At 44.2% G+C, this 24,116-nt stretch overlaps 1 protein-coding gene and 1 long non-coding RNA gene across 3 annotated transcripts; both read right to left on the bottom strand.

Moving 5' to 3' along the window:
- Positions 1-54: 54 nt before the first annotated feature.
- Positions 55-12,200, bottom strand: ZFP64 (ZFP64 zinc finger protein). Of its 2 annotated transcripts, XM_064674187.1 has the most exons (7): positions 10,935-11,475; positions 10,797-10,850; positions 10,373-10,612; positions 8,797-8,958; positions 7,720-7,782; positions 6,866-7,117; positions 55-3,244 (listed from the first exon to the last, which is right to left on the bottom strand). In XM_064674187.1, exons 1-7 carry the CDS (start codon positions 10,957-10,959, stop codon positions 1,944-1,946), a joined length of 2,097 nt encoding a protein of 698 aa, XP_064530257.1. In that variant the 5' UTR covers positions 10,960-11,475; the 3' UTR covers positions 55-1,943. The 2 variants fall into 2 exon arrangements, with proteins under 2 accessions (XP_064530257.1, XP_064530256.1); XM_064674186.1 differs by lacking the exons at positions 10,797-10,850; positions 10,935-11,475 and adding an exon at positions 11,671-12,200.
- Positions 12,201-15,988: 3,788 nt separating this feature from the next.
- On the bottom strand, positions 15,989-19,954 carry LOC135423688 (uncharacterized). Its single transcript, XR_010434884.1, has 2 exons — positions 19,281-19,954; positions 15,989-17,612 (listed from the first exon to the last, which is right to left on the bottom strand). It is a non-coding gene; the product is annotated as an uncharacterized LOC135423688 (long non-coding RNA).
- Positions 19,955-24,116: the final 4,162 nt, after the last annotated feature.

Below are 24,116 nucleotides of genomic sequence, written 5' to 3'. Positions count from 1 at the left end.
AACATGATGCAATCAGCCTAACAATGTTAAAGAAGCAGCACTAAGCTTTGTCTATTCATTCACACCATTTTATTATCTTTCCTGTTTATCTTCGAGGCACAGGCAGGACCAGAACCAAGGGGTCTTTACAATATGACAAATCTGCTGGTTTCCTATTTTAGAAGATAAAGGAGGCTTTTTGTGAAACTGTAGTGCAGGTAACAGAGCTGTGTAACCTCAAGTGTGACATTATACTGAAGGTGAGATCCCAGGAGGTGCATCCCCTGGCACCCTTGCAGGGCTGGAGGCAAGGGCAAACACACATAAATTGCAGTTCAAACCATCAACTTCCTCGGAATCCCACATTTTGTGGCATTCTTGCAGTGCCCGACAATTCTGTAGCTGTCAACTGTGTACAGAATACGATTAACAAACAGGGAGTAAAAAATTATCAGTTTAACATAAATTGTGAGGTAAGTTTTGGCCACAGATCTGCTTCATGTAGAAAATGTTGGACATTTCTTTTTATTTGCTGTTTTTTATCTTAGGTGAGAGTAAGATTTTTACAGCCAGGCTTTTTGTAACGTCTTCTAGAAGTGAATTTGGAAATGCTTTTACCGGGTAGAGTTAAGAGCAGGGAACTCTTAAACAGGAAACATCATCCAGGAGAACAGAGCACACTCCAAAGTTTCTTTGGGCCTCTGGCACCACCTATGGATGACACAGAATACTTGGAGCTCAGGAAACCCTCCCTGCAGAGTTCACTTACACCAACGAGTATGGGAAAATCAATTGCCTTTTTTAGTTGCCAAATTGTGGTACATTTGCACTTAGAAGTTTGTAGGCTTGGTGTAACTTTCTACACTCAAAAGCCTGCCCACCTTACCCACCAACATCAGCACTTTGTCCAACTACAGCTGTCGTATTAGTTCTTGTCACATCTCAAAACTCAGATATCACAGCCAAACTTTTATCTTAAAATCAGATTACCACCCCTTTGCAGTCATGTACAGCCACCAACTCTAACCCCTCAGCCCATGGCCACCACCTCCTGTCCCATGTCCCAGGCAGAAGTTTCCTGTCCAGCTGGAGCCCTTTGAAAGCTCCATCAGCAGGGTCTCTGACGTGCAAGCCCCACATGAGTGAGACTCAAACTGTAAAGCACTTTTACTACCCATGCAACTCCAAACAGGCAGCATCAAAATAAAAACAAAATGTTAGGAGTGTTTGTAAAAAATATATTTGCAGTCATTTTTCTCTTTAAATCACAGGTGCCTCTGACAGAGATCACTGTGCCAGGGAGGGAGATAATTTGCAATTGTGTTCTTGCTAACAAAGTTAGTTACTACTGATGAAGGGACAAAATTCTTTTGCTTTCTAAAAACAATCACCTGGTCTTCTGCCTAAGTATTTCCAAGTGCCAGGTTCCAGCAATTTCTACAGATACTAAGGAACAGCCCCACTAAACTTTACCAGGGCTGGATTAGGCCCAGTAGTAGGGATTTCTTAGAGATCAGCCAGGAGCAGTGAATGCACACACAGCATGGAACTGAAAGACACTTCACTAAAATAAACTTCAGAATGGCTCAAACTTTTGTCTTTTTGTGTGTGTATAAAAGAAAAAGACTGCTGGGATAGTAATTCAGCATAAGGTGAGGCTTTCTTATTTTAGGCAGCATAATACAGGAGCCATACTGTGGGAATCTCACTGCTTGGGGACACTGGCAACAGCTGCTTTGATGCTCAGATTTTACAAAGAACACAGCCTCCCATCTCAATAGAGGCACATAAATATATATAAATACATCCTCCTCTTCAGGAACAAGAATGTTTCCATGTACAGACAAGTAAAATGTATATTTGGCTTTGGAGGATAAGTCCTGCAGTCACTGATGTCCTATGGATTTCTGCTGAGCTCAGCACTGCCTCTGAGAGAGAGATGTGAGCAGGAACAGTGTTTGTGACTAATCTGGTATGGAGTCTGCTGGGCACAGCAGAGCTGTGTGTGCTCCACTCTGGATGATGGAGTAGGTCTGCTTTGGGGCTTCAGTGTGGGAGGAGGAAGAGAAGATGGGAGGAGGGGGAGCTGCAGTGGACACCGTTATACTCTGCCCCCCATCACTGACCACAGTCACTTCTGTTGCCCCTTCCTGTATCAAGGCATTCAGGCCCTCCAAGTCGGAGCAGCTGATGCCGGAGCTGGTGATGAAGGCCTGGCTGGCGGCAGCCTCGTGGCTGCTGACGGGGGCAGCAGGAATCAGAGCCTGGTGCAGGGCACTGCCATCACCCTGGTCGTGGGTGGTGAGCAGCACTGCCGGCTGTGCCACGGGCCCGGTGTCCCCTGAGGCCATGGCAGAGGGGGCTGGGGCCACCAGGCTCACCTGGCCCAGCAGCTGCAGGCGGCCGTTGGCCGGCAGCTCCTCCTGGCCCTGGCTGACCAGGGCAGGAGGCACCACGTTCACCGAGGCAGCCTGGACAATGCTGTTCGTTTGAGGGACCTGGTGGCCCACGATGATCTTGACCCTCCCCTCGTTGTATGGAGAAACCTGAGCAGGCTGCAGTGGGACCTGGAGGTGGCTGACGGTGATCGGGGCGCTGTTCTGCCGGCTGGGGTCCATCTGGAGCTGCAGGACAGCCAGCTCGTTATTTTTAGATCCATTATACAGACTGTGCTGCTTCTTATGACTCCTGAGAGAATCTTCTCGGACAAAGGAAGCATCACACAGGTCACACTTAAATGCTTTCTTGGCATCCAATTTGGCAACTTGCCTGGAGCCACCTTGCTTTGGCCTGTCTCCTTCCTTCTTCTCCATGGACTGCTTCTTGGTCTTGACTTTGTCTCCATGAGCTTTCCTGACGTGGGTGGTCAGGTTGCTGCGCTGCTTCGTGTCAAAGCTGCAGAACTCACACTTGAAGGGCCGATCTTTGCAGTGGATCCTCTCGTGCACCTTCAGCGCTGCCTTGTTGGAGCACGAGTAGCTGCACTCCGAGCACTTCACTGGCTGCTCGGGCTGGTGAGTTCGGATGTGTTGCCGAAGGCTGGTTTTGTTTCCACACTGAAAGTCACACTCTGGACACTTGAGAGTGTTCTCCATGCTGTGCTTGATCCGGATGTGGGATTTCAGGTTGCCCTTCATGGCGCAGCGGACCTCGCAGAACTCACACTTGTAGGGTTTCTCTCCGGAGTGCACACGCATGTGCCTCTTCAGGTCAGAGTTGATCTTAAACTTAGCAGGGCACATCTGACACTGGAAAGGAGCATCTCCTGCAATACAACCCACAGCTCAAATTACAATGAGACACTGAGATCTAATGAATTATGTACAGGTGACTTGTTCTAAACTCCCAGTGTATTTTCCAGATGACAAGAACTTCAATGCACAGGATTATCACCCCGTCTGACATATTTGTGTGCAAACTCTCCATGAGCACACCTGCCCACATCTGTTGCTTTTTCACAACTGACCCTTGGAAAGTCTCCATTTTTAGTTCATTTTGTGTATAAAACTGCTCAGTGTGCTCCAGAGAAGTGACTGAAGTATCTCATTTGTCTCTCTTTAGCAACAGGATATCTCGACTAGCGTGTAAAATTAATAAAAATAAACACTGTAACTTTAACAGCTGCTGTATTTTTAAGTCTAAGGAAACAACATAAACACATCCATGCCTCAGGATTACACCACAAGACTTACAAGGAGGCTTGCAGGTTAACTTTAAGCCTATGTAAAGGGTAGGCTGCTGCAGAAACAAGTGCTTAATGGACACCAGCCTTACTGCTCAACCATATATACCTTAACCATATATCCCTTACTGCCTTCCCTGTACATTTGCTGAGTTAGATTAGTTGACCAGAAAAACAGATGAGTTTTTTTGGCCTGGTTCATTTGGCTGGCACAGGAAGGCAGTGGAAAATCCAGGACAGAGGGAGATGTAGGGACAGAAGTCCATACCCGGGTCAGTGTCAGCTGACTGCACAACCATAGCAGTACCACAGTTACAAGGGAAAAAAAGGAACAAAGAGGGATCACAGCTACGTAAATTCACCTGGAAAAGACAAATGTGAGACTGTGAAAAAGTATGTGACTCTGGAGAAATGTGTTTACATAGAAAAGTAACACTGAGCTTTTGTTCTTCTGGCATTGCAGCAACCAAGACAGAGATATTTGCACCATGTATCACACCCAGTAATGTTCCACAGGTCATAGAAGATCAGTTTGCATTCAAACTCTTAACTGATAAAGCATGAAAAATGAACACACATCTGCAAGGTCTCTGTAAGCCTGTTTATGTGATTCTCCCTAATAACCATTCCAATTGCCTGGATCTAACCCACTATTTTGCATTTCCTTTATTTGCAGGCTTATGTCACAACATGCATGACCACGTTAAGGTGGAGCTCTGCTTAATGCATAATCAAATCCAGGGTAAAGACCAGTGACTTCATTCTGAAGTCATTAAAAAAAACAAATCCAAAGCAAGCTTAGCAACCTAACTAAATAACTGTTTCCTTTTTCTCTTAATCTAAATGTGTAGTTCTCTAAAATACCTGAACAAGAAGTCTTTAGGCAGGTATTATTTTGAAAAAGTGGAAGAATTGTGTTATTAGGTACTAAGACACCCTTGGTGAGAGAAGGAAAAAGAAAGTGTGTTTAGTTCAACAAACATTTATCCTCTTTAATAATCAAACTGCAAATGGCTGATTTATTTTATAAGTTAATATTTTATAGAGTTTGTGATAGCTGTATAATTTTGCATAATTTGCTTACCCAGCTACATATGTCACAGGTTTAGCTGCATATTTTTCAAATCAAGTTGTGGCCTACTGTGCTAATCCATGTATCTGTTTAATAATTGAGATACATAGTGTACTATCTGTATTAAACAGATTTTATTAATGAAGATGCACTGTTTGTTCATCTAGTTTATTTTACAGTCTCAGCTGCACACTCAGCTACTGAATTTTTATCTGCTTTGCTGATGAAGGCACAGTTCGTATTTCAATGACTTAATTTTCATATACAGAGTAGCACAATATATGAAAAATATATATCTCAATACATGAAATAAATTACTAATTTTACTGAATAAAGCAAAGTATGCTGGTTCTGTTTGCTTAAAGAATGGTCTACTATGTGTATTTCTTTACATTTCTGCCCATAATTGACACTGCCTGAATATACCTAAAAAAGTTGTGTCTGACCCTGGAATTATTAATTCTAAGAGAAGTTTTACTCCAATTAACAGGAAACTGATGTTTAGATGACTAGTTCAGTGAGTACTGCTGTGCAGGTGATCTCACTCTGAGCAATGTAGATTACACTTACCTTCTAAGAATAATTAATTAAATTCCAGTAAGCAATATATTCTACATACCAGTCCTTTTCTCCTAAAATTGGTTTTGTGCACAACAGCTTTGTAACCTGACAGGGATGAAATGATTACTTTCAAAATTCTTGCGCCTCCTTTCAGCAAATTTGTGAAGATTTGTGAGGTATAAAAGATTCTTTTTTTGTTAGAGAAAGAGTGGTTTAACCCTCCCCTCCTTCACAATGCACAAGGGATTTATTTCCTTTATCTACTCAAAACAAATCCCATCTTGCACACATCCAAACTGCTGTTGTTTAGGACTCGAATCCAGAATCAGATGCAGGACAGGTTCAAAGCTAATCTAATAATCACTGAACCATAACCACCTTGCAGCTAAAATTCACAGAACTAATCAAATGTATAAAAGACAACACAGAAAGTAATCCATTACCCTGGATTAGATGAAAAACAAAATACAGAGACAACTGTACGAAGACAACAGTACAACAGTATCTTTACAGCAAACCTCTTCCTGGAACAGATATAAAAAAGACAGACATTTGCAAACAAAGCAAATAGAAAATGATGCAATGGTTATAAGCCTGGGGGCTGAAGCTTTCTATCCATAGAGCAAAAATTCCATGAGCAAAATACAGTTCTGGCTGCTCATCCTACACTGTTAATGTTCATCAGTCTGCACAGGGAAGGTACCACACAGAAAGGTCACCAAAAATGTCACTTAAATTGCTAATTACTTGCTATTTTACTGATGCAAGAAAGATTAAATTATGCAGCTAAGTTTTGTACTGATATAACTAGTTCAATTATAAAGTAGTTTCAGTGTTTCTAATAGAGTGGACCAGATCTGAGAGACACAGAAACCTCCATGCTCTTAATCAATCAATAAATTAGATCCTTCAGTTCTACCGGTCTGAGAACATCTAACAGGCAGTTTCAAAATCAATTTAGCAGAAAGTCTACCAAGAATCAGACCTGTCTTCTTATTGCTTCCAGGTATTTTTAGTAGAGCTGGATTGCCCTACTAGATTCTATACCTAAGAAGTTCACAGAAGGTGGATGCACCAGTGATTTTGAGAATCCGAATCAGCCCTTTTGGGCATCCTGACACTTGCATAACTTTTTAAATTTTCCCTAGGACCTTCAAAGCTTTAGAGATCTGAATTTTAGCCTGTAAATGTAGAAGACCCTTCCAGAAGATTTTACTAGGAGGAGATTAGGGTTTTTTGCTTAAGGAAGGTTTCCTGCCTGGAAGAAGACATCTTTCCCAGAGACAGTTTCAGATGTTTTCTCCTCCTGCATTCCAGAAGAGCTGACTCCTGGCTATGAGAGAAGATAAGTTCTTGTAGGCATGTTTGAAGGCCCCCACAGCAGGAGGGTCAGGGATGACAAAAGCCCTGAGAAGAACGGGGGGTGTGTCTTTTCCTTGGACCGGTGCAGATTTGCACCGAGATATTAAACATGTTCTCGACTTTGGAAAGAAATTCCCCTAAATCCTTCCACTGCCTGGTATTTTCGGGGTGCCTGCATGCATTTGACCCTGACAAGCCTGAGAAGGTACCTGTGTGGGACCTGAGGTGCACAGTGAGCTGGCTGGAGTTGCGACTGGCGTAGGGGCAGATCTGGCACTTGAAGGGGCGCTCGTTGGAGTGGATGCGCTGGTGCTTGTTGAGGCTGCTGCTGTCGGCGGCTGCGTACTCGCAGTGCTTGCACTTGTAGGGCTTCACCCCCGTGTGGCACCTCATGTGCATCTTCAGCTTGTCCTTCCTGCTGAAACACTTGCTGCAAACCTCACACTTGTGGGGCTTGTCTCCTGGAACGAGCGGGAGGGCAGCGACACGCTGTGAATTTTTGTGTCATAAGGATGTTGTGATAAAACAAACACACACCAAACACTCGATAGAAAAGGGACTGGTTTTCAGAAGCTGGACACTGCATTTCACCAGCCATCCTATTAGCTAAAGAGTTCTTTTATGCTTCAGAAAGCTGCAGGCAGAGGTGCAACGAATTTAGCAGATCCTTTGGAACTTTCTGCCTTTACAACTCTGATATTGAGGTTTAGGGGGAGGGGAGGTAAAATTATAGAATTACTGTTTCATATGAAGAATAAACTTCTGGGTTTATGTACTTCCACCACATAAACACATGCTCCCTGATAAACCCATGGTCTGCACCCCTGTGCCTTCAATCAGTGTCCAGTGTTCATGTCTCACAGTTGTCAGTGGGACTGCCTATGGTGGGACATGGCTTGCCCAAAGAGGGCAATTCTTCAGACACAGGGCAGTACAATACTAAAAGGTACAGACTTATGTGTACATTCTGTCTGTAGAGACGTTATTTCATAGGAAAATACCTTTTGGCAAAAAGATAAAAGGAGGAAACAACCCAAAACTAAAATACAGCAACTATATAAACCTGTGTGTGTTCGTAGGTGACGTTCCATATCCTTCATGCCATAGGAAGTCTTGAACTGGCAGCCTGGAAATGGTTAAGATCGAGACCATTAAATTCAAGGAAAATCTAACAAAACAATAAAAATACACTACAAAATTCTAGGCATCTTCTTTATTTTCAGTAACATTTTTTTAAAATTCAGTATGAACAGAGAATGAAATCCCCATCTCGTTTACTCACATCTGCTTAAAAGAGTGACCAGCTTACTTCAGTTTTCTAATGCTTCTCCTTGGAGGCAATCCACTCCTACCTTTTTCTGAAAGCTTTGGAACAAGGGTCACTGGAATCTCTGCCTAGGGTCTGAGATGCTCTTCACTGGGCACAAGGGATGCTGGGGGAACTAATCCATTCCACATAAGACTTCCAGTTAGTGCAACTGGGAACTCAGGTAATAGCTCTCCATTCAGGAATTCTGTTCAAGTGGAAAAGGCTACAGTTCTAGAGCAGAGAAATTAAAACTCAGCATCTCAAATGTGCCTTTCAAATTAAGGTAAGTTTAAGAAAAGAGATGGAACCTTCTGCCACCATGAACAGAACTACTCAGCTACATGGATGGTTCTGTGCTCATTTTCTGTGTCCTGCAGGGTTTTCACTCATTAGGTCTCCAAATAAGAGACCATTTTATAAAGATGGCTCAATTCATCCTTATAAAAATGCTAAATGATCAAAGGCAAACCATGAAATGCCAAATTCATATATGACATTTCTCTCATACAACAATGGTAGTCAGCAAAAAGGTAACAAGATTCTACCCTCACATTGGCACAGATGTGGGCAGAGGCCAAAGTCTCCACTCAAACCCACTGCAGCATCACCAGAGGACATCACAGTGCAGGACCAAAGTCTAAGGACATGTGAATTCAACAGGAAAGCTACTCCTGGTATCACTAGTAGTTCATCACACCCTCAGTAAACAGGTTGTCTTCCAGGTTCTGCACATCTGAACTGCTCAAGACAGACAAATCTGCCGTGTGTATTCACTACAGGACACCTCCCACTGCTCAGATGAAAAGCAAGGAGGTACAAACCCCATCTTACCTGGGTAGCAGCAGTTTAGTTTCTTCTGTGTGAGGGAGGCAGTGGACTTTTTGGACCGTGCTTTAGGTGGTGTGGACACGACAGCAGCAGCTGGAGGCTCACTGCTCTCACTGGGCAGGTAGGTTTGATAGCCATGCTCAAAAACAAACTCTGGGGCAGAAACTAAACACACAAAAAAGCTTAATTTGAGAACATTAACTTCTCTAATCAGAAAAAAATGTAATTATTGTCTAGTTTCATGAATTACTTCTACATTCTGTTTTTTTTTCCAGCACCATTCCTGTTCCTGTGTTCCTATTTACCTGAGGGAGGGGGAAAGGAAAAAGGCTTTTTTCTTCCAAATATCAAATAAAGCCATATTTGTTTTTCAACACTGGCTGTGCTATAGCCCAAAGGAGAAAAAAAAAATCCTTATTTACGTGGCAAATGTGGTCAAAATGGCATAAATGCAAACAAATTTTTTTATAATTGTTAAAAAAGTTCAGCCTCTTTCAACTCTACTGTTTTTAGCTGTTACTCACAAGAACAACAGGTGAAACTATCTCAGCCAAAGTAGCAGCTTTTAAATCAATGAAACAACACTGTACCCCAAAAGGGCAAATGGATAGAACTGCCCTCATTTTAAAGATGAGTAAATATGAAGCAGAAAAATGACTCATCCAAAACCCACACTGAGTTGAGGGATTATAATACAAAAATTCCTGGAAGTGAGCCCTGAATTCAGTTTGTTTCACTGCTCTTCCAGATTCTCTGCCTTAATCTGTCTATCCAAATTAAAGTCAAATAATTTGGATTTTAGTAAGGTCCCACACCAAAATAAAATAAAACTATATATAGAAGGGCGAACCTTCATACATGGAACAAAATTCTAAATTTATTTAAATGTCTCTAGGATCGGGACCTCACTTGAGCCTTCACATAGGCAGAAATTTTGAGCAATATTTTTCCTGCCAATTAGTTGTGGGAGCAATGTTAGAGAATGCAGTGTTCTCACAAAAAAAAATGCCTGGATTGGTGCCTGACAGCAATTCTGTGTCTGTTTTTCATCAAGAGCACTCGTAAAAAAAAATTAAAATGCAGAGTAATTTCATTATTTTTCATAAGTATTGACAATTTTAATTAGTTTGCACAAGTTGGTTATACAACACAATAGACTTGAGCAATTCTCTGCAAGAGTGTGTATCTCAATTAGCAAATTAAGCAACTATTGTCACTCCAAACCCAAGGAGGCAGCACACCACTATTTTTCTTTCTTGGGTACATGACAACTAATGTGAAAACTGCTGTTTTAGCTGAGTGTGATGGGGACACATGAACAGAGGGCTGCGTCATGTTGCCACTTCACAGAATCACAGAATATGCTGAATTGGGAGGGACCCACAATGATCATCGAGTCCAACTCCTGGCCCTGCACAGGACCATCCCCAAGAGTCACACCCTGTGCCTGAGAGCATCATCCAAATGCTCCTTGAGCTCTGGCAGCCTTGGGGCTGCGACCACTGCCCTGGGGAGCCTGTTCCAGTGCCAGACTTGGCACGAGTCAAGTGCCTCCAAGCTGCAGGTGTGACACTGCTACCTGTGATGGTCTGTGTCTCCGAGGCGATGGTCCTGGTCGTGGTCTGTGCCTGTGTGGACGGCACCGTTTCCTCCGACACAAACTGGACGGTGCTGGTGGCCCCGGCCGTGGCACTGGTGAGCTGGCACCCGCTCTGCTTGTGCCCCACGAAGGCGTCCAGGTTGTTGAACTGCTGCTTGCAGATGCCGCAGATGTGGATGTCGGGGGTGAGCTCCACCAGCACCGTGGTGCCGCCGGGGACTGCGGGGACAGGAGCGCGGTGAGGAGCTCAGCCCAAGGGAGTGGGAGTGGGTGACACTGCTCCCAGGGGCACAGGGACATCCTGCTGCCCTCATGACCTGAGCTGTGGAGTCACTGCAGGACCCCCAGGTGGGGTGGGGGGATGCTTCCCCAAAGGGCTCGGGGTCCTGCAGGGGGTACTCACCCAGTGGCTGCAGCATCACTCCACAGAGCCTGCCTGGGACCTGCGGACCACTGCCTGGGATCCATGGACTACAGACCACGGACTACAGAGCATGGACCACCATCTGGGATCCATGGATGACAGATCATGAACCAACACCTGGGATCCATGGACTACAGACCATCGTCTACCACCTGGGACCCATGGACTACAGACCATGGCCTATAGAGCATGGACCACCATCTGGGATCCATGGACTATAGAGCATGGACTATAGAGCATGGACCACCACTTGGGATCCATGGATGACAGACCATGAACCAACATCTGGGATCCATGGACTACAGACCATGGCCTATAGAGCATGGACCACCACCTGGGATCCGTGGGCTACAAACCATGGACCACTGCCTGGGATCCGTGGGCCATGGACCACCGCCTGGGTCCCAAAGACCACGGACCACTGCCTGGGGCCCACGGACTATCAATCATGGACTATGGACCATGGACGACTGCCTAGGGTCCATGGATTGTAGACCATGGACTATGGATCACTGACTGCCTGGGACCCATGGACCACTGCCTAGGACCCATGGACTATGGACCACCCCCAGGGAGCCATGGACCACCACCCAAGACCCGCTGACCACTGACCACTGCCCAGGACCCGCGGACCATGGGCTACACCCGGGCTACCACCGCGACACCCCCGCCCTTCCCGGCGCCGCGGCGCTCACGCAGATTCCCGGGTTCCCCTCCGCCCCCCAGCCAGGTTCCCGGGCTCCGCTCCCGCCCGTTTCCTGCGCTACTCAGGTTTCGGGGCCTGCCCAGGCCCCGGCTCAACTGGGCTTCCGCCGCGCGGGCCCCGGAGCGCGCATGGCGCGGCGGCACTTACACTGCACGGGCCCGGGGAAGGCGGGCGCCGCCCCCGTCGCGCCACCGTTCATGGCGGCGGGGCCGCTCTGCGCCTCCCGCGCGGGGCTGTGGCCGGGGGAGCCGCTGCCGCCGGGCACCGCTCCCGCCGCGTCCCGCGGCCGCCGAGCGCGGGCGGATGTGCGGGAGCCGAGCATGCTCAGTGGCGGCGGCGAAGCTGCGGCGGTGCCCTCAGCGACCGCCGGCCGCGGGCAGCGACAGCCCTGAGGAGCCGAAGCGCCGTTGTTAAACCCCAAACCTCCAGCGTTAAACCCAGGATTAAACCTCTCTCCCTCCCGAAACCTCCAGCATTAAACCTACTATTAAACCCCGAGCCCTGCCCAAACCTCCAGCATTAAACCTGTATTAAACCCCGAGCCCTGCCCGAGTCGCCATCGTTAAGCCCCAAGCCCTGCCCGTGCCTGTCCCCGCTGTGGCAGCGCTGAGGCGGCCGCGCTCCCGCCATGGCCGCGGGCCGAGGGCTCGCACTGCGCCCGCACAGCCCCGGGTGTTAGATTAGGGCTTTAATTAGCCCGGCAGAGCTTGAGGGAGTTAGGGCTGGCACTGGGGTTAAATCTTGCGGTAGTAGAAGCGGGGAAAGCCAGCCTCAAGTTTTGGACATTTCTTTTGGGTTACATCAGAATCAAGGCTGCGTTCTTGCAACAACTCTATTCACAGTCTTTTTCAGCATGATGCTCCAAAGGGCCACGGCAGACCTCGATGATCAGGACGGTATCTACATTTGATATTGTACTGATGGAAGCCTCATCAACCTAAGACAACTGAAGGCCCACACTAAGACCTTAAACCAGCTGCTTTATGCTGATGACGCCGCCCTTGTTGCCCACACAGAAGCAGCTCTGCAGCGTTTAACATCCTGCTTTGCAGACGCTGCTGAGCTCTTTGGGCTGGAAGTCAGCTTAAAGAAGACAGAAGTTCTCTATCAACCGGCACTTCAGGAAGCCTTCCATCATCCCCACATCACCATTGGCCAATCAGAGCTCAAATCAGTCCAGCAGTTTAATTACCTGGGTAGCCTCATCTCCTTGAATGGCAAGATTGACAGAGAGATAGACAACAGGTTAGCAAAGGCATAGAGTGCCTTCAGAAAGCTTCATAAAAGAGTATGGCGTAATAAACACTTGAAGAAAAGTACCAAGATCAGTGTTTACAAAGCCATTGTGCTGTCCACTCTTTTATATGGATCTGAATCATGGGTCATCTACCGCTACCACCTGCGTCTCCTAGAATGCTTCCATCAATGCTGTCTCCGTACAATACTTAACATCCACTGGTCAGATTATGTGACCAATACATCTGTTCTAGAGCAAGCAGCAGTCACAAGTATTGAGGCCATGTTGATGAGAACACAGCTGTGCTGGGCAGCGCACGTCTCAAGGATGAAGGACCAACCACCCCCTCCTTAAGATCTTGCTCTGTGGTGAACTTGCCACCGGCTGCCGCAAGAGAGGAGCCCCGAAGAAAAGATACAAGGACTCCCTGAAACAACATCTCAGCCTTGGCCATATTGATCACCATAACTGGTCTATTCTGGCCTCCAATTGGGAAGTCTGGAGACACACCATCTATAACGCTGCTGTTTCCTTTGAGAACACACGCAGGATCACTCTTGAGGAGAAAAGACAACGCAGAAAGAACCGTGCCTTGCAGAATATACCTGCTAAAGAGTCTTTCTGTTGTGCCTTTTGCAATCAGACGTGTCTATCTTGCACTGACCTTATCAGCCACCAGTGTACTTGTAACAGATGTGGACAGAGCCTTTCCCAAATCTTCGTTCACAAAGCCTAGCCATGAAGGAACATCAGAATCACACAGAAGTCTGGGTTGGAAGGAACCTTAAAGCTCAGCCTTTCCCACCCACCCCGTGAGCAGAGACACCTTCCACTAGGCCAGGTTGCTGAATGTTCTAAATGCAAAGAAGTTGAAGTAATTGCTCATTACTGTTCTTCATGCAAAATCATTTCCTTTTTTTTGCTATCACAACACTGATAACTGCCCAGAGAGCCAAAGTGGCTGCTCTGGCACGATTACTAAAAACCCACTCTGATATTCCACCTCTTTTTACCAAGCCTTAGGAGCTCTCCTTTGTGTCACCGTGGCTACACAGCCAGTCCCTACAAAGCATAGCACAGAAATAAGAATATGGTTAGTGCTGATGAGACTATTTTGGGAACAGATCCAAAAGAAATTAAATCCTAGTAAAAGTAATCAACACAAATCTATTTTTTTCCACAGTATAGATAGAGCTGTGGAACTGAAAACTGACTTTTAACTCATTTTGTTGTTTTTTCCAGAACACTGTGACCCATTTCCAAAGCTGACAGAGTGTCTGCCTGTCTGTCTATCCACCAATTATAGTTGCAACCACAGGTGTGCTTTGGAACATGGCATATATTATCTTTATCTCTTTCTCCCCTAATTTGATGCCTTTTCATTAGGCTGCAAGCCTGCTGGCCTTGATTAGAAAAGAATAGGCATTGTGTGTTGTTAGAAAGCGGATTTTCACTTACACAAGGACCAGCGATGACAGCAGGGCAGGCTGTGTGCCCCTCCTGACTGCCAGAACAAACACAGCAGGGAAGGAGCCCATGGATGTGCTTCTCCTTCCCCCCGGGTGTCAGGACAACAATACTTAAGTGATACAGGACGCTCTGAGGTTGCACCACTGAGTCAGATATGATTGGTTTCGTTTCTCGTGTGTTAGTTGCTACATTATTCAGTTGGACACTATTAATGAGATGCGTTAAATTAACGTACAGGAAAAGCTTCAGGGAGAGCTGGGCTGCTCCAACTGGCATCCAGAAGAGGAATTCCCTCCACCCTTTCCATCATTCCTTCCAGCTGCCTTGCAGAAAGCGTTTGGTCAGTAGCAAACTGAACTGCTCAGTTCCCTGTGCTGGCAAGGGCTGGAGGCATTTGGAAGGGAAGATCTCTGTCTTGGACTGCACTTGTGCTGTTCTTCCCTCCTCTGGTATTTCCCAGCATGCTGCAAAGATAGCCAGGCTGGGAATGGTCAGGCTCTTTTTATGGAGGAGAAGATGAGATGGGGCCAAATTAATGTATTTCATAGGAACATATGAATTTTGGTAATGATTGTGCTGGTTTTTCATGTCCAGGCAGCTCTGGTTAAAACCAGAGGGAGAAAGGCACCTGCACCAGTAGCTTGTAGTGCAGGCACCTGTGGTTCAAATCCTTGGCCTTTTGTATCCTAAGGGAATATTAACTGTCAAATCACTCTCAGTTTTTTTTAATATATGGTTAGAAAAAGTAAAAACAGTCATTGAGCACTGACTTCAACGCAGTGCAGAGCTTGAAATACTTAAAAAATTGCCACATGCATTTGGGGGAACAGTCACCTTCCAGAAAACAAGTGACAGGATAAGAGGAAATGGCATCAAGCTGTGCCAGGGAGGGTTCAGGTTGGACATCAGGAGGAATTCCTTCGTGGAAAGGGTATTCAGGCATTGGAAGGGGCTGCCCAGAGAGGTGGTGGCGTCCCCATCCCTGGAGGTGTCCAAGGAAGGACTGGATATGGCACTCAGTGCTCTGGGCTGGGTGACAAGGTGGGCATCGGGCACAGGTTGGACTGGATGGTCTTGGAGGTCTTTTCCAACCTTGATGACTCTGTGATTCTGTAATTCTGGCTTTGGCATGAACACTGGAAACACTGTTATGATCTTATTAATAACTGATAACACTCACAGATCAGGGCTTTATCGAGAGATGTTCTGGACACTGAGTTTCCATTTCAGTGGCTGAGGATTGATGTCTGAGAGTGTAACACTGCGCTGAGCACTTGAGTCATCGAGCCCAGCTCTGCTGAGATCACACTTGACACTATTTCCAGCCTTTGAGGCATAAATCAGCGTGCATGTGTAATCCTCGTCACCCTTAACCTGACTGAAATGAAAATACCGCAGCGCTGCGGGCTCCCTACAAGTGCAGTGCAAGCAAACAAGGCCCAGAAAAGACTAATGTCAATCATGAGAGAGAAGGAAAAGAAAAATCAGAGGCATAAAAAAGTCAGGGCTCATGAGAGCCTCGGCGACAGGCGTTCCCAGGCACAGTGTTGGACAGCTGCAGCCTCAGTGCTTTCCCAGAGACAGAACAACAAGAAATGTGTAGACTTTTACCTTCATACAGAGCTTCCATCCACACTGCCATTGTCTAAGATCACACAGGAGCAAAGTATCCTACCTTGGAAGCACAGAAAAAGCCATCCCCAAGTAGTGGGGAAGAGAGTTACCAGCTGAGCCAGACAGGAGAACAAACCCCAAACCTTTAAATACGATACCATTTATTGTTCTGTTTGCCTTTCTGTAGCGGGAGAAGGGTTAAAAGGCTTAAAAGAGAAAAAGAAAAATATATAAACTGGTGATATAAATATATAAATGGACAGAATATATCAATAAGATGCAAAAAACCCCAGAAAACCCCAACAGCATTGTAAGGAAAGAATATAAACTCAGTTGCAAGCTTGTGGTCACCAAAGAGGAAAACCTTCTCTCTCTTGAAGGCCCTGGTGCAAGAACATCCCAAGTGAGATTGGGATGTGGCCTAGAGGACAGGCAGAAAAAGAAATGTGAATTGTAATTAAAATTTCAGATGTTGAAAGTGGAGAGAAACAAATGATGGATTTAGAGAAAAAAGTCACAATAACTTAAAGATTCAAACCCCAATTTTTAGCATTTTAATGGATAATGACACACAGAGCAACATAAATGCTCTGAGCTCAAGTTAATTATGTTAAAATAATAGGTAATCTGTCTCTGTGTTGATAACATATAATTATGATGATTTTTTCAAATGTTTTAAAATAATGTCATTTCAGTTCATAATGCAAGGGAGGGATGTTGCTGTTTAATGTATTTGCTATTTATACAACATTTTCAATGTCATCACTTTCCTGTACAATAAATAAAGTTGAATTAATCAGTTAGTACCTTAAGATATTTCTTACTGCTGTATGAACTGTAAAATAACTCAATGTGAAAATACTGTTCACTGCAATAGCACATTGACAACTGTGATTAAAACTCCAATGAATACTGGAACAAAACAGAAATGTATTTTTGTGTTGAGTTGTCTAATCTTAATTGTCAGACCTGAATCCACCCAGCAGAAATGTCAGCTGTTTATGGGGTTAACTGTGCAAATTTGCTTCAGTGTTTTTCCCACCATGGAAAATACACAGAAATTGGGATAGAAAATTAAGGAAGATAATTTCAGGATGAATTCAGTTTCCTGCGCCTCTTATCTCTTTGCATTTCTGTTTCAAATATTTTTTTTTTCCTAAATGCAAATTGCCTTCCCTCATATGACCAAACTTTTAAAAGAAACTTACATTCTGATGATGATGAATCTGTCACACCTAACAGTAAGCTCATTAATTTATGGCATACATTTCAGCCCTTTTTTTATAAATATAAATGTACAGTAAAACTCCACTGGGATAAACATGATAACAAATAAATGCTGAATCTAACATTGTGCAGCTCCAGTCTAATATTTAGTCATTTTTATTATTATATTTGAGTTAAAAATGGAAAGCAACACCAGCAGAGGGACTCCCCTGATACTCCGTGGAGCTCTCCCTGGCAGGGCAGAGAGGTAATTTTATTCCAGAAGATTTTGAATGCTTTACAAGTAATAGGAACCAAGTGGGAAAAGCATATTCCATATTTTAGTTCTGACATTCTCATAGAAAAGAATATATATAAAAAAAAATTAAAGATTCAAAATACTTGCCTGTGATTCAGTACCTAAAGACTTCCTTGTGTTTTTCAGAATTCCCTGGGGACGTGTAAATGTTCTGGAGCTGGAAGTGCCCGTCAGAGCTGGAGTCACTTATGCCACTTTATCAAACTAACGAGCCATTGAGTGATGCTATTCCCAGGTTCAACTCTACCGAGGAGGGAAAGGAGAAAACAAAACTGAAATTTAGACAGAATGGAATTCCTAAGAGCTGGGACAACTAGAATTTATTAATTCATACCCCCCAAACCTTACAAAAAATAATCTTCTTCCTTCGGTTTTGCTCTATAAATCTTGCCATCTTTCTCAAAGTCTGTGCATGCAGAAGGCTGCAGAATTCTGTACAAGCAATGCCTATCAATGTGCCACAGAAGCACAGTTTTTGGGTTTCTCCTTCACAGAACCAGGTGTGCAAAGGTGCATAGACAGGGAATATTTCACTGTCCAATGGCAGAAGGATTTCTGCTTATGTTTGGCTATTAGAGATCAAACCTCTCCAACTTTTAACAAGATTTCTTCAGCCAAATTAGAAGATAAAAAATAGATAAAAAGAGCATTCCTTTTGTGTTGCATAATTATCCCTCAGTTATTAAATACCACGTCCCAAACCATTGGAGCCACAGCTCCTGGCAACTGCCAGCTTTTCTTAGGAGAAGAGTCCTGTTCTGGGCTTAGTGGGATTAAGTGAGCAAGAATTGAGTCTCTGCTTATGCCGTTGTCGTTTACATTTGATATTGTTAGAATGGTAAACAAAGTGTGTGAGACAATTAAAATTTGCACACAAAGGAAGTAACTGAGCCATGACACAGAGGAGAAGTACAACACCACATCTTCTGCATCAGAACTAGTGTGCATTTGAGCTGTATGAACACGCTGCTGTTTTACAGAGCCTCAGAGGATATTCCAACTAGAAACTCCTCTCTGCTGATCTATAATTATCAGGTATTTAGCTTGGTCAGTCCTGGTGTAAAATAAGAAAGTATTTTGGTTTTGCGTCACAACTTAACAGTGCTATTAATGAACTCTGTGCCACCCATTGCAGAAAAAAAATTTATAATCTTTCTGAAAAAACCAGCTTTGCTTTGTGTTCATGTCACAAGATGCTGGTACTTCATTTTTTCAGGCACTGAAAATATCATGAAAAGGGTAACAAACACGAGGGGATGGCATCTGAATTTCCTTTAAAATGATGTCTGCACACAGAAATCACAGCCACGAAAATACTATCTGAACTTTACTGCTACTCATTTTCATCTTAAAATTAAATCTTTATCAGGGTAATATTCCCCATGGTCATATGTGTTTGCTTTCCAGGAATCCTGTAAAAATTCATTCATCTGTTATCAGGCTCCATGAATCTGAGAGAATGTGGCAGTGTATTCATCCAAAGCAAATTTTGAATGTGCATTGAGAACTAAAGAATCAAATTTATTTGTTCAAGAATCAGAAACATAAGAGCATCTTCCTGAAGAAGCCAGAATAGCAAATACATGAAATATATTTTCTCATAAAGAACTAGACAAAAATATCTTTTTATGATAATATTGGAAGTAGTTAAAAATGAAGTATCTGTTGGATACAAAAAATTATTACCTTCGATCTGTTGAGTGACCCACCTGAAAGATCTCACAGGAATGATAAAACCGTGATGAAAATGAACCTTTCATAACTAGGATCTACTTTTGAAGCAGATTGACTCTCTGTTTCTGTTAATTTTTCATGACTTAATATCAAACACGGAGAAAAATAAAAATAGAATTATATTTACTGTGTTTTCCTCGGAAAATGGAACGTGAAGCATTATCCACAGCCTCTTACCTTCTCTCCCTTTCTCCTTTAGGACCAGCATAGCTCTTCTTTGCTGCAAAATGGGTATTTTTGAGTTTCACTCGGGGGCTGTCCAGGAGAGGGTGCTCTTTGGTTGGATTTGTCATTTTTTCCTGTTTCTGCGGAACGACTGATACAATTGAGGATACTTTGAAATCTCCTTCCACACATTGTTTTATTTTAGGCTCATTAGTATGAAATTCCATTTTAAATAGCATAGCCCAGCTCAGAAAACTTCAATGCCAGCATAATTTCTTGCTCAGCCCTATTAAGCAAAACACCAAACAAGTTTAAATTCCAAAGGTCCTTTGTGTCTCTTGACTAGCTGCTACCTGTATCTTATGATATAAAGGTAACTTCAGGTAATATAGTTGCTGTTCCCTGGGGTCTTCATAAAACTCTCATGAAAATGAGATGCACATCTTGCAAGGATATTTCTGTTGAGTGCTCACAAAGAAAAAAAATTCTCAGAAAAACAGGCAAAGAAATAAAACCACATTGCTCACCAGAATCAGCAGCTTTTCAGTTTAAAATAACTTGATTATTATTATCTAATTAACAAGCTCCCCCTCCTTGGAGATGAATATTTTTACCTGCATTTTGCATGGAAGTAGGAAAGGAGCAGAGGGGAGCGAGCAGTGGTGGCCGGGCTGGAGCCAAACGTCCTCCCTGAAATCCAGCTGCCATTTCCAGATCCTCAAACGTCCTCCCTGAAATCCAGCTGCCATTTCCAGATCCTCAAACGTCCTCCCTGAAATCCAGCTACCATTTCCAGGTCCTCAAACGTCCTCCCTGAAATCCAGCTGCCATTTCCAGGTCCTCAAACGTCCTCCCTGAAATCCAGCTGCCATTTCCAGGTCCTCGTCACCGCTTCCTGTGCAGGGCATTTCTACCTCCACCCCGTCACAGCTCAGGACAGTCACTGAAAGTGCTCCCCACTCCATTTCAGTCAATGCTTTTATGTGATTCAGGGTTGATTTTGGGTGGCAGGGGTTGGAAACAGCCAGACAGCTCTGCTGAGGGCTCAGCTGGCTGGGCCATGGTAGAACCTTTCTGCTCACAGAGCTGCTTCAGAGTTTCCACTTACACCCTCATGCCTGCAGCTCACATTTGTAAGGCAGGGACTGTCAGACTCACCAGTTTGTGATGTCCTGTAGTAATTAGTTAATTATGGGTCCTCAGGGAGAATAAGGCCCACCCCAGGTTTGTGGTACACACTCCAGCATCTGGGGAAGGAGATAACTTATGTCCTTGAGGATCACAGCTGCTCATCCAGATCATTCCCTACATACTCACGTGGGCATTCAGTGTATCCTGTGTGATGGGTCAGCCCAGAGTGTAAATGCTTGTGCTGGTCTCTTTGCCCAGGGTTTTTTACCCCAAATTGATCTTTTGAGTGATGGAGAACTTCACTGTCCACTTCAAAGTAATGGGGTTAAACTTCTGAACAGAATCACTGAGGTTGGAAAAGACCTCTGAGGTCACCGAGTCCGCCCTGTGCCCAATGCCCACCTTGTCACCCAGCCCAGAGCACTGAATGCCATATCCAGCCCTTCCTTGGACACTTCCAGGGATGGAGACTCCAAACCTTGCTGGGCAGCCCCTTCCAATGCCTGAACACCCTTTCCATGAAGGAATTTGTCCTAATGTCCAACCTGAACCTTCCCTGGCACAGCTTGAGGCTGTTTCCTCTTGTTCTGTCCCTTGTTCCCTGGGAGAAGAAGCAAAAAAGGTTATCTAAAGCCAATTCATCTTAAACATCTTCAAAATTTGATTGAGGTTAGTGACAATAAACAGCTGCTATCAACACCATAAAGTGTTGTTTCTTCAGAAAGCCTGGGGAGCAACCTTACATTTATGGTTGTAACTGAATTAGATTCAGCAAATTTTGGGGGCTACTTACTTGCTGTGATTCACAAGCCACTCACACATCCAGCTAAGCATAAAATAGTTGGTCAGCTCTTAATTTTTGAGGAAAATGCCCCTGCACATTTTTATAGCTGACATTCTTTGAACATCAGCAGAAGTCTGTGTGGAACATTCCAGTGAGAAGCAATCAGCATTTTGTAGAATTTATGGACAAATCAGTTTTGTGTGGGGTTCCCACTACCAATGTCTCCTTTTATATTCCAAAAACCCTGGGCTTGTACATGTTGTGGTGCTGTTGTTTCTCGGCTGATGCTGCAGCTGTTCTGTGTGGTGGGTAAAACAAAAGGTTTTAATTAAAGCTGACATTGCTGCACCTTGTGCTGCCAGTGACAGTCCTGTTGAAAAGTATCATGAGAAGTGTGGAAGCCCACTGCAAGAGTCTGTGCCCCCCTGTTTGCATCCCAGCATCAATGTGCTTCCCAATCTGGCAAGTGAAAACATCCCTTGGAATTTTTTTTTTTTTTGATGGAAAATTACTTTTCTGACTGAAATCACCCTTCAAAGTGTGCAAACAAATAGTCTTCAATGCTAATTTTGGCCAAAGACTGAAGGAAAAAAAGGTCATTTGGTGCTCTCAGAGCTATCAGCAAACAAGGACATTGTCTATCAGTTCCCAGCTAAATGTTTCCAGCTTTTCAAGGAAAAAGAAAACAGGTTCACAGATTTAACTTTTCCAATTAAAAATCAATTTTTCTCAGAAAGCCACTCTGATTAGTTTTAATGAGAGGTAAGCAATCGTAAATGACATCCTGTGCCTACAAATTACGCGGGTGGGTTCAGAGCTGCCCTGCAGCCTCCATTTAACACCACGAGGACCTGGAGCACCGTCTTGTTCTGTGCCACTCTGACATTTCAAGGATTTGCAGGAGCCAGTTTACTGCAGGGCAGTGCCCATTAACCCTGCCTGGCAGGGCACGGGAATTCTCAATTACACCGTGCCGTGTGCCCTCTCCCCGTCCGCGCTTCCGTTTAAAGCTTCACTTTTCTGTTAGAAAGGAATTAAAATATTTACAGGCAACCCTTGCTCGTGGAACTGTGTGGAGTCCCCGCAGTGGTTTTGTGTCCTGTCGTGTCCGCAGCATTTGGGGCTTTGCTGTGCCAAAGGGAATCTAGGGAGGGATCCAGCAGTGTTTCACTGGAGCACTGCCCCATATGGACTTAATTAGCCCATAATTTCCTAATGTATGTTGGAGATGAAGCTTAAATGCTCCTAAATTGTGGGGAAGAAAGCATGGCTTAAAACTGCTTTTTCTCCACAACTCGTTTTGTGCACTCAGCCAATAAAAGAATTCTATTCCTGATTACATTATTTCTAATTGTAAATATAATTATGAATGCATAAACTGAGCCATTGAGGCATGCATTTAATTCTGAAACCTGAACTCATATTTCCACTGACATATACCAGTGAAAAGTCAAACAGCAAAGGGTTTCCCACTGATAAGAAATTGCAAAACTTCTGTAACTTCCATTATTCTGATAATGGTCATTTTTGTTTACTGCTGCTCAAAAGTGTCCTCAGAAGCGACCAAACTCAGAGTAAAAAACCAAATCAACAATAATTTAATAAATATAAATTATTTGGAAATATTCTGGGGAAGTCTGTAGTGATTGACTTTCTTTAGTGTCCCATATTTTCTAATTAGAGGGGGAATATTTTCCAATTAGAGAGGGAACACTGGACACAATGGAGAGTGGACAAGGTCTGGCTGTAGGCAGGACACCAGCCCGTGGCCATTTTTACATTTTTATATGTTCTTATGCTCTTCATTGCACAGGCAGAAACAGAACGACAATCCCAGCCTGGAGGAGTTTCCAGCCCCTGGAAGATCAAAGTCGGGCTGCTCAAATCCTGAAAGATAAAACGACTGAATTTGCTTTCTCAATGCTCCTGTTTTTTTTTTAATTGAACATTCAACTGCCAAAAGTTTTCCAAATCTGCTCTTCTCCCCTGACACCAAATCCCACAAGTTTGGAAGGTGTTGTAATCTGGAAGGAACATAAGGGAGCATGCAAATTCCCCAGACTCTTGGTCAATTCTTAACCTTAAGCCATTGTTGAGTTTGCAGCTGCCACACTGGGCTGGGAGAGCCCGAATGATTTATGTGATTCCTACATGTTGGTGAGAGATCCCTCTGAATCTCTGGGGTGAACAGCACGGGAACCTCAGGGTGTTTTTCCTGTAAAGAAGCTGAACAAAGCAGCTACTCTTTGCAGATTGAAGTGCAGAACTGCTGAAGAGAGAAAAACCCACCAGGGCTGACCATCACCTGCTATCACTTCATTACCTTATTTATGTTCCACGAACGCTTGGTGGCATCAGGCAGGAGCCAGGGCTGCTCTGTACAAGGTGCTGAACAAAGACAAGAGACAGTCTGTCTCCTAAAAACCTTGCAAAATAGCTGTAAGATGGCAAACAAGTAGGACCATATGGACATGCAAAGCAATGTTAGGAAGCAGGAGTCAGCGTGGCGGTTCAGCATGACACGAGTTCTGATCTGCTTATGAGGAGAATGGATTCAGGCTACACTTGATAAGCTTATCTTGAAGTAAGACAGAAGTTGGGCTGCTGCAATTCCTGCCGTTTCACTGTCATTATACAGCTGAAAGTCAAGAACTGTCAAATTACATGAATAATATCTATCCATATTTAATACAGAGAACTGTTGACAATTGCCTCTCATCCCTCCCTTCAGTGCAGAAGCCCCACGAAACAGTTCGGAGTGATCAGACTGAATATAGGCAAATCTGTAGCTGCATAACTACACTGCAGATAAGAGCCTCACTGTGTCTAAAATGGAGAAAAAGAGGAGATAGCAGCAAACACAAAAAACTAGAGAGATAATTCTTCCTGGACCACAGCAAGGAAAAATGTTGGAGATTGTGCTGACACCACTG

Source organism: Pseudopipra pipra, chromosome 17 (genome assembly GCF_036250125.1).
Source record: "Pseudopipra pipra isolate bDixPip1 chromosome 17, bDixPip1.hap1, whole genome shotgun sequence".
Taxonomy (NCBI): domain Eukaryota; kingdom Metazoa; phylum Chordata; class Aves; order Passeriformes; family Pipridae; genus Pseudopipra; species Pseudopipra pipra.
The sequence above is the reverse complement of the archived record's forward strand: the minus strand, read 5'-3'. Positions and strand labels throughout refer to the sequence as shown.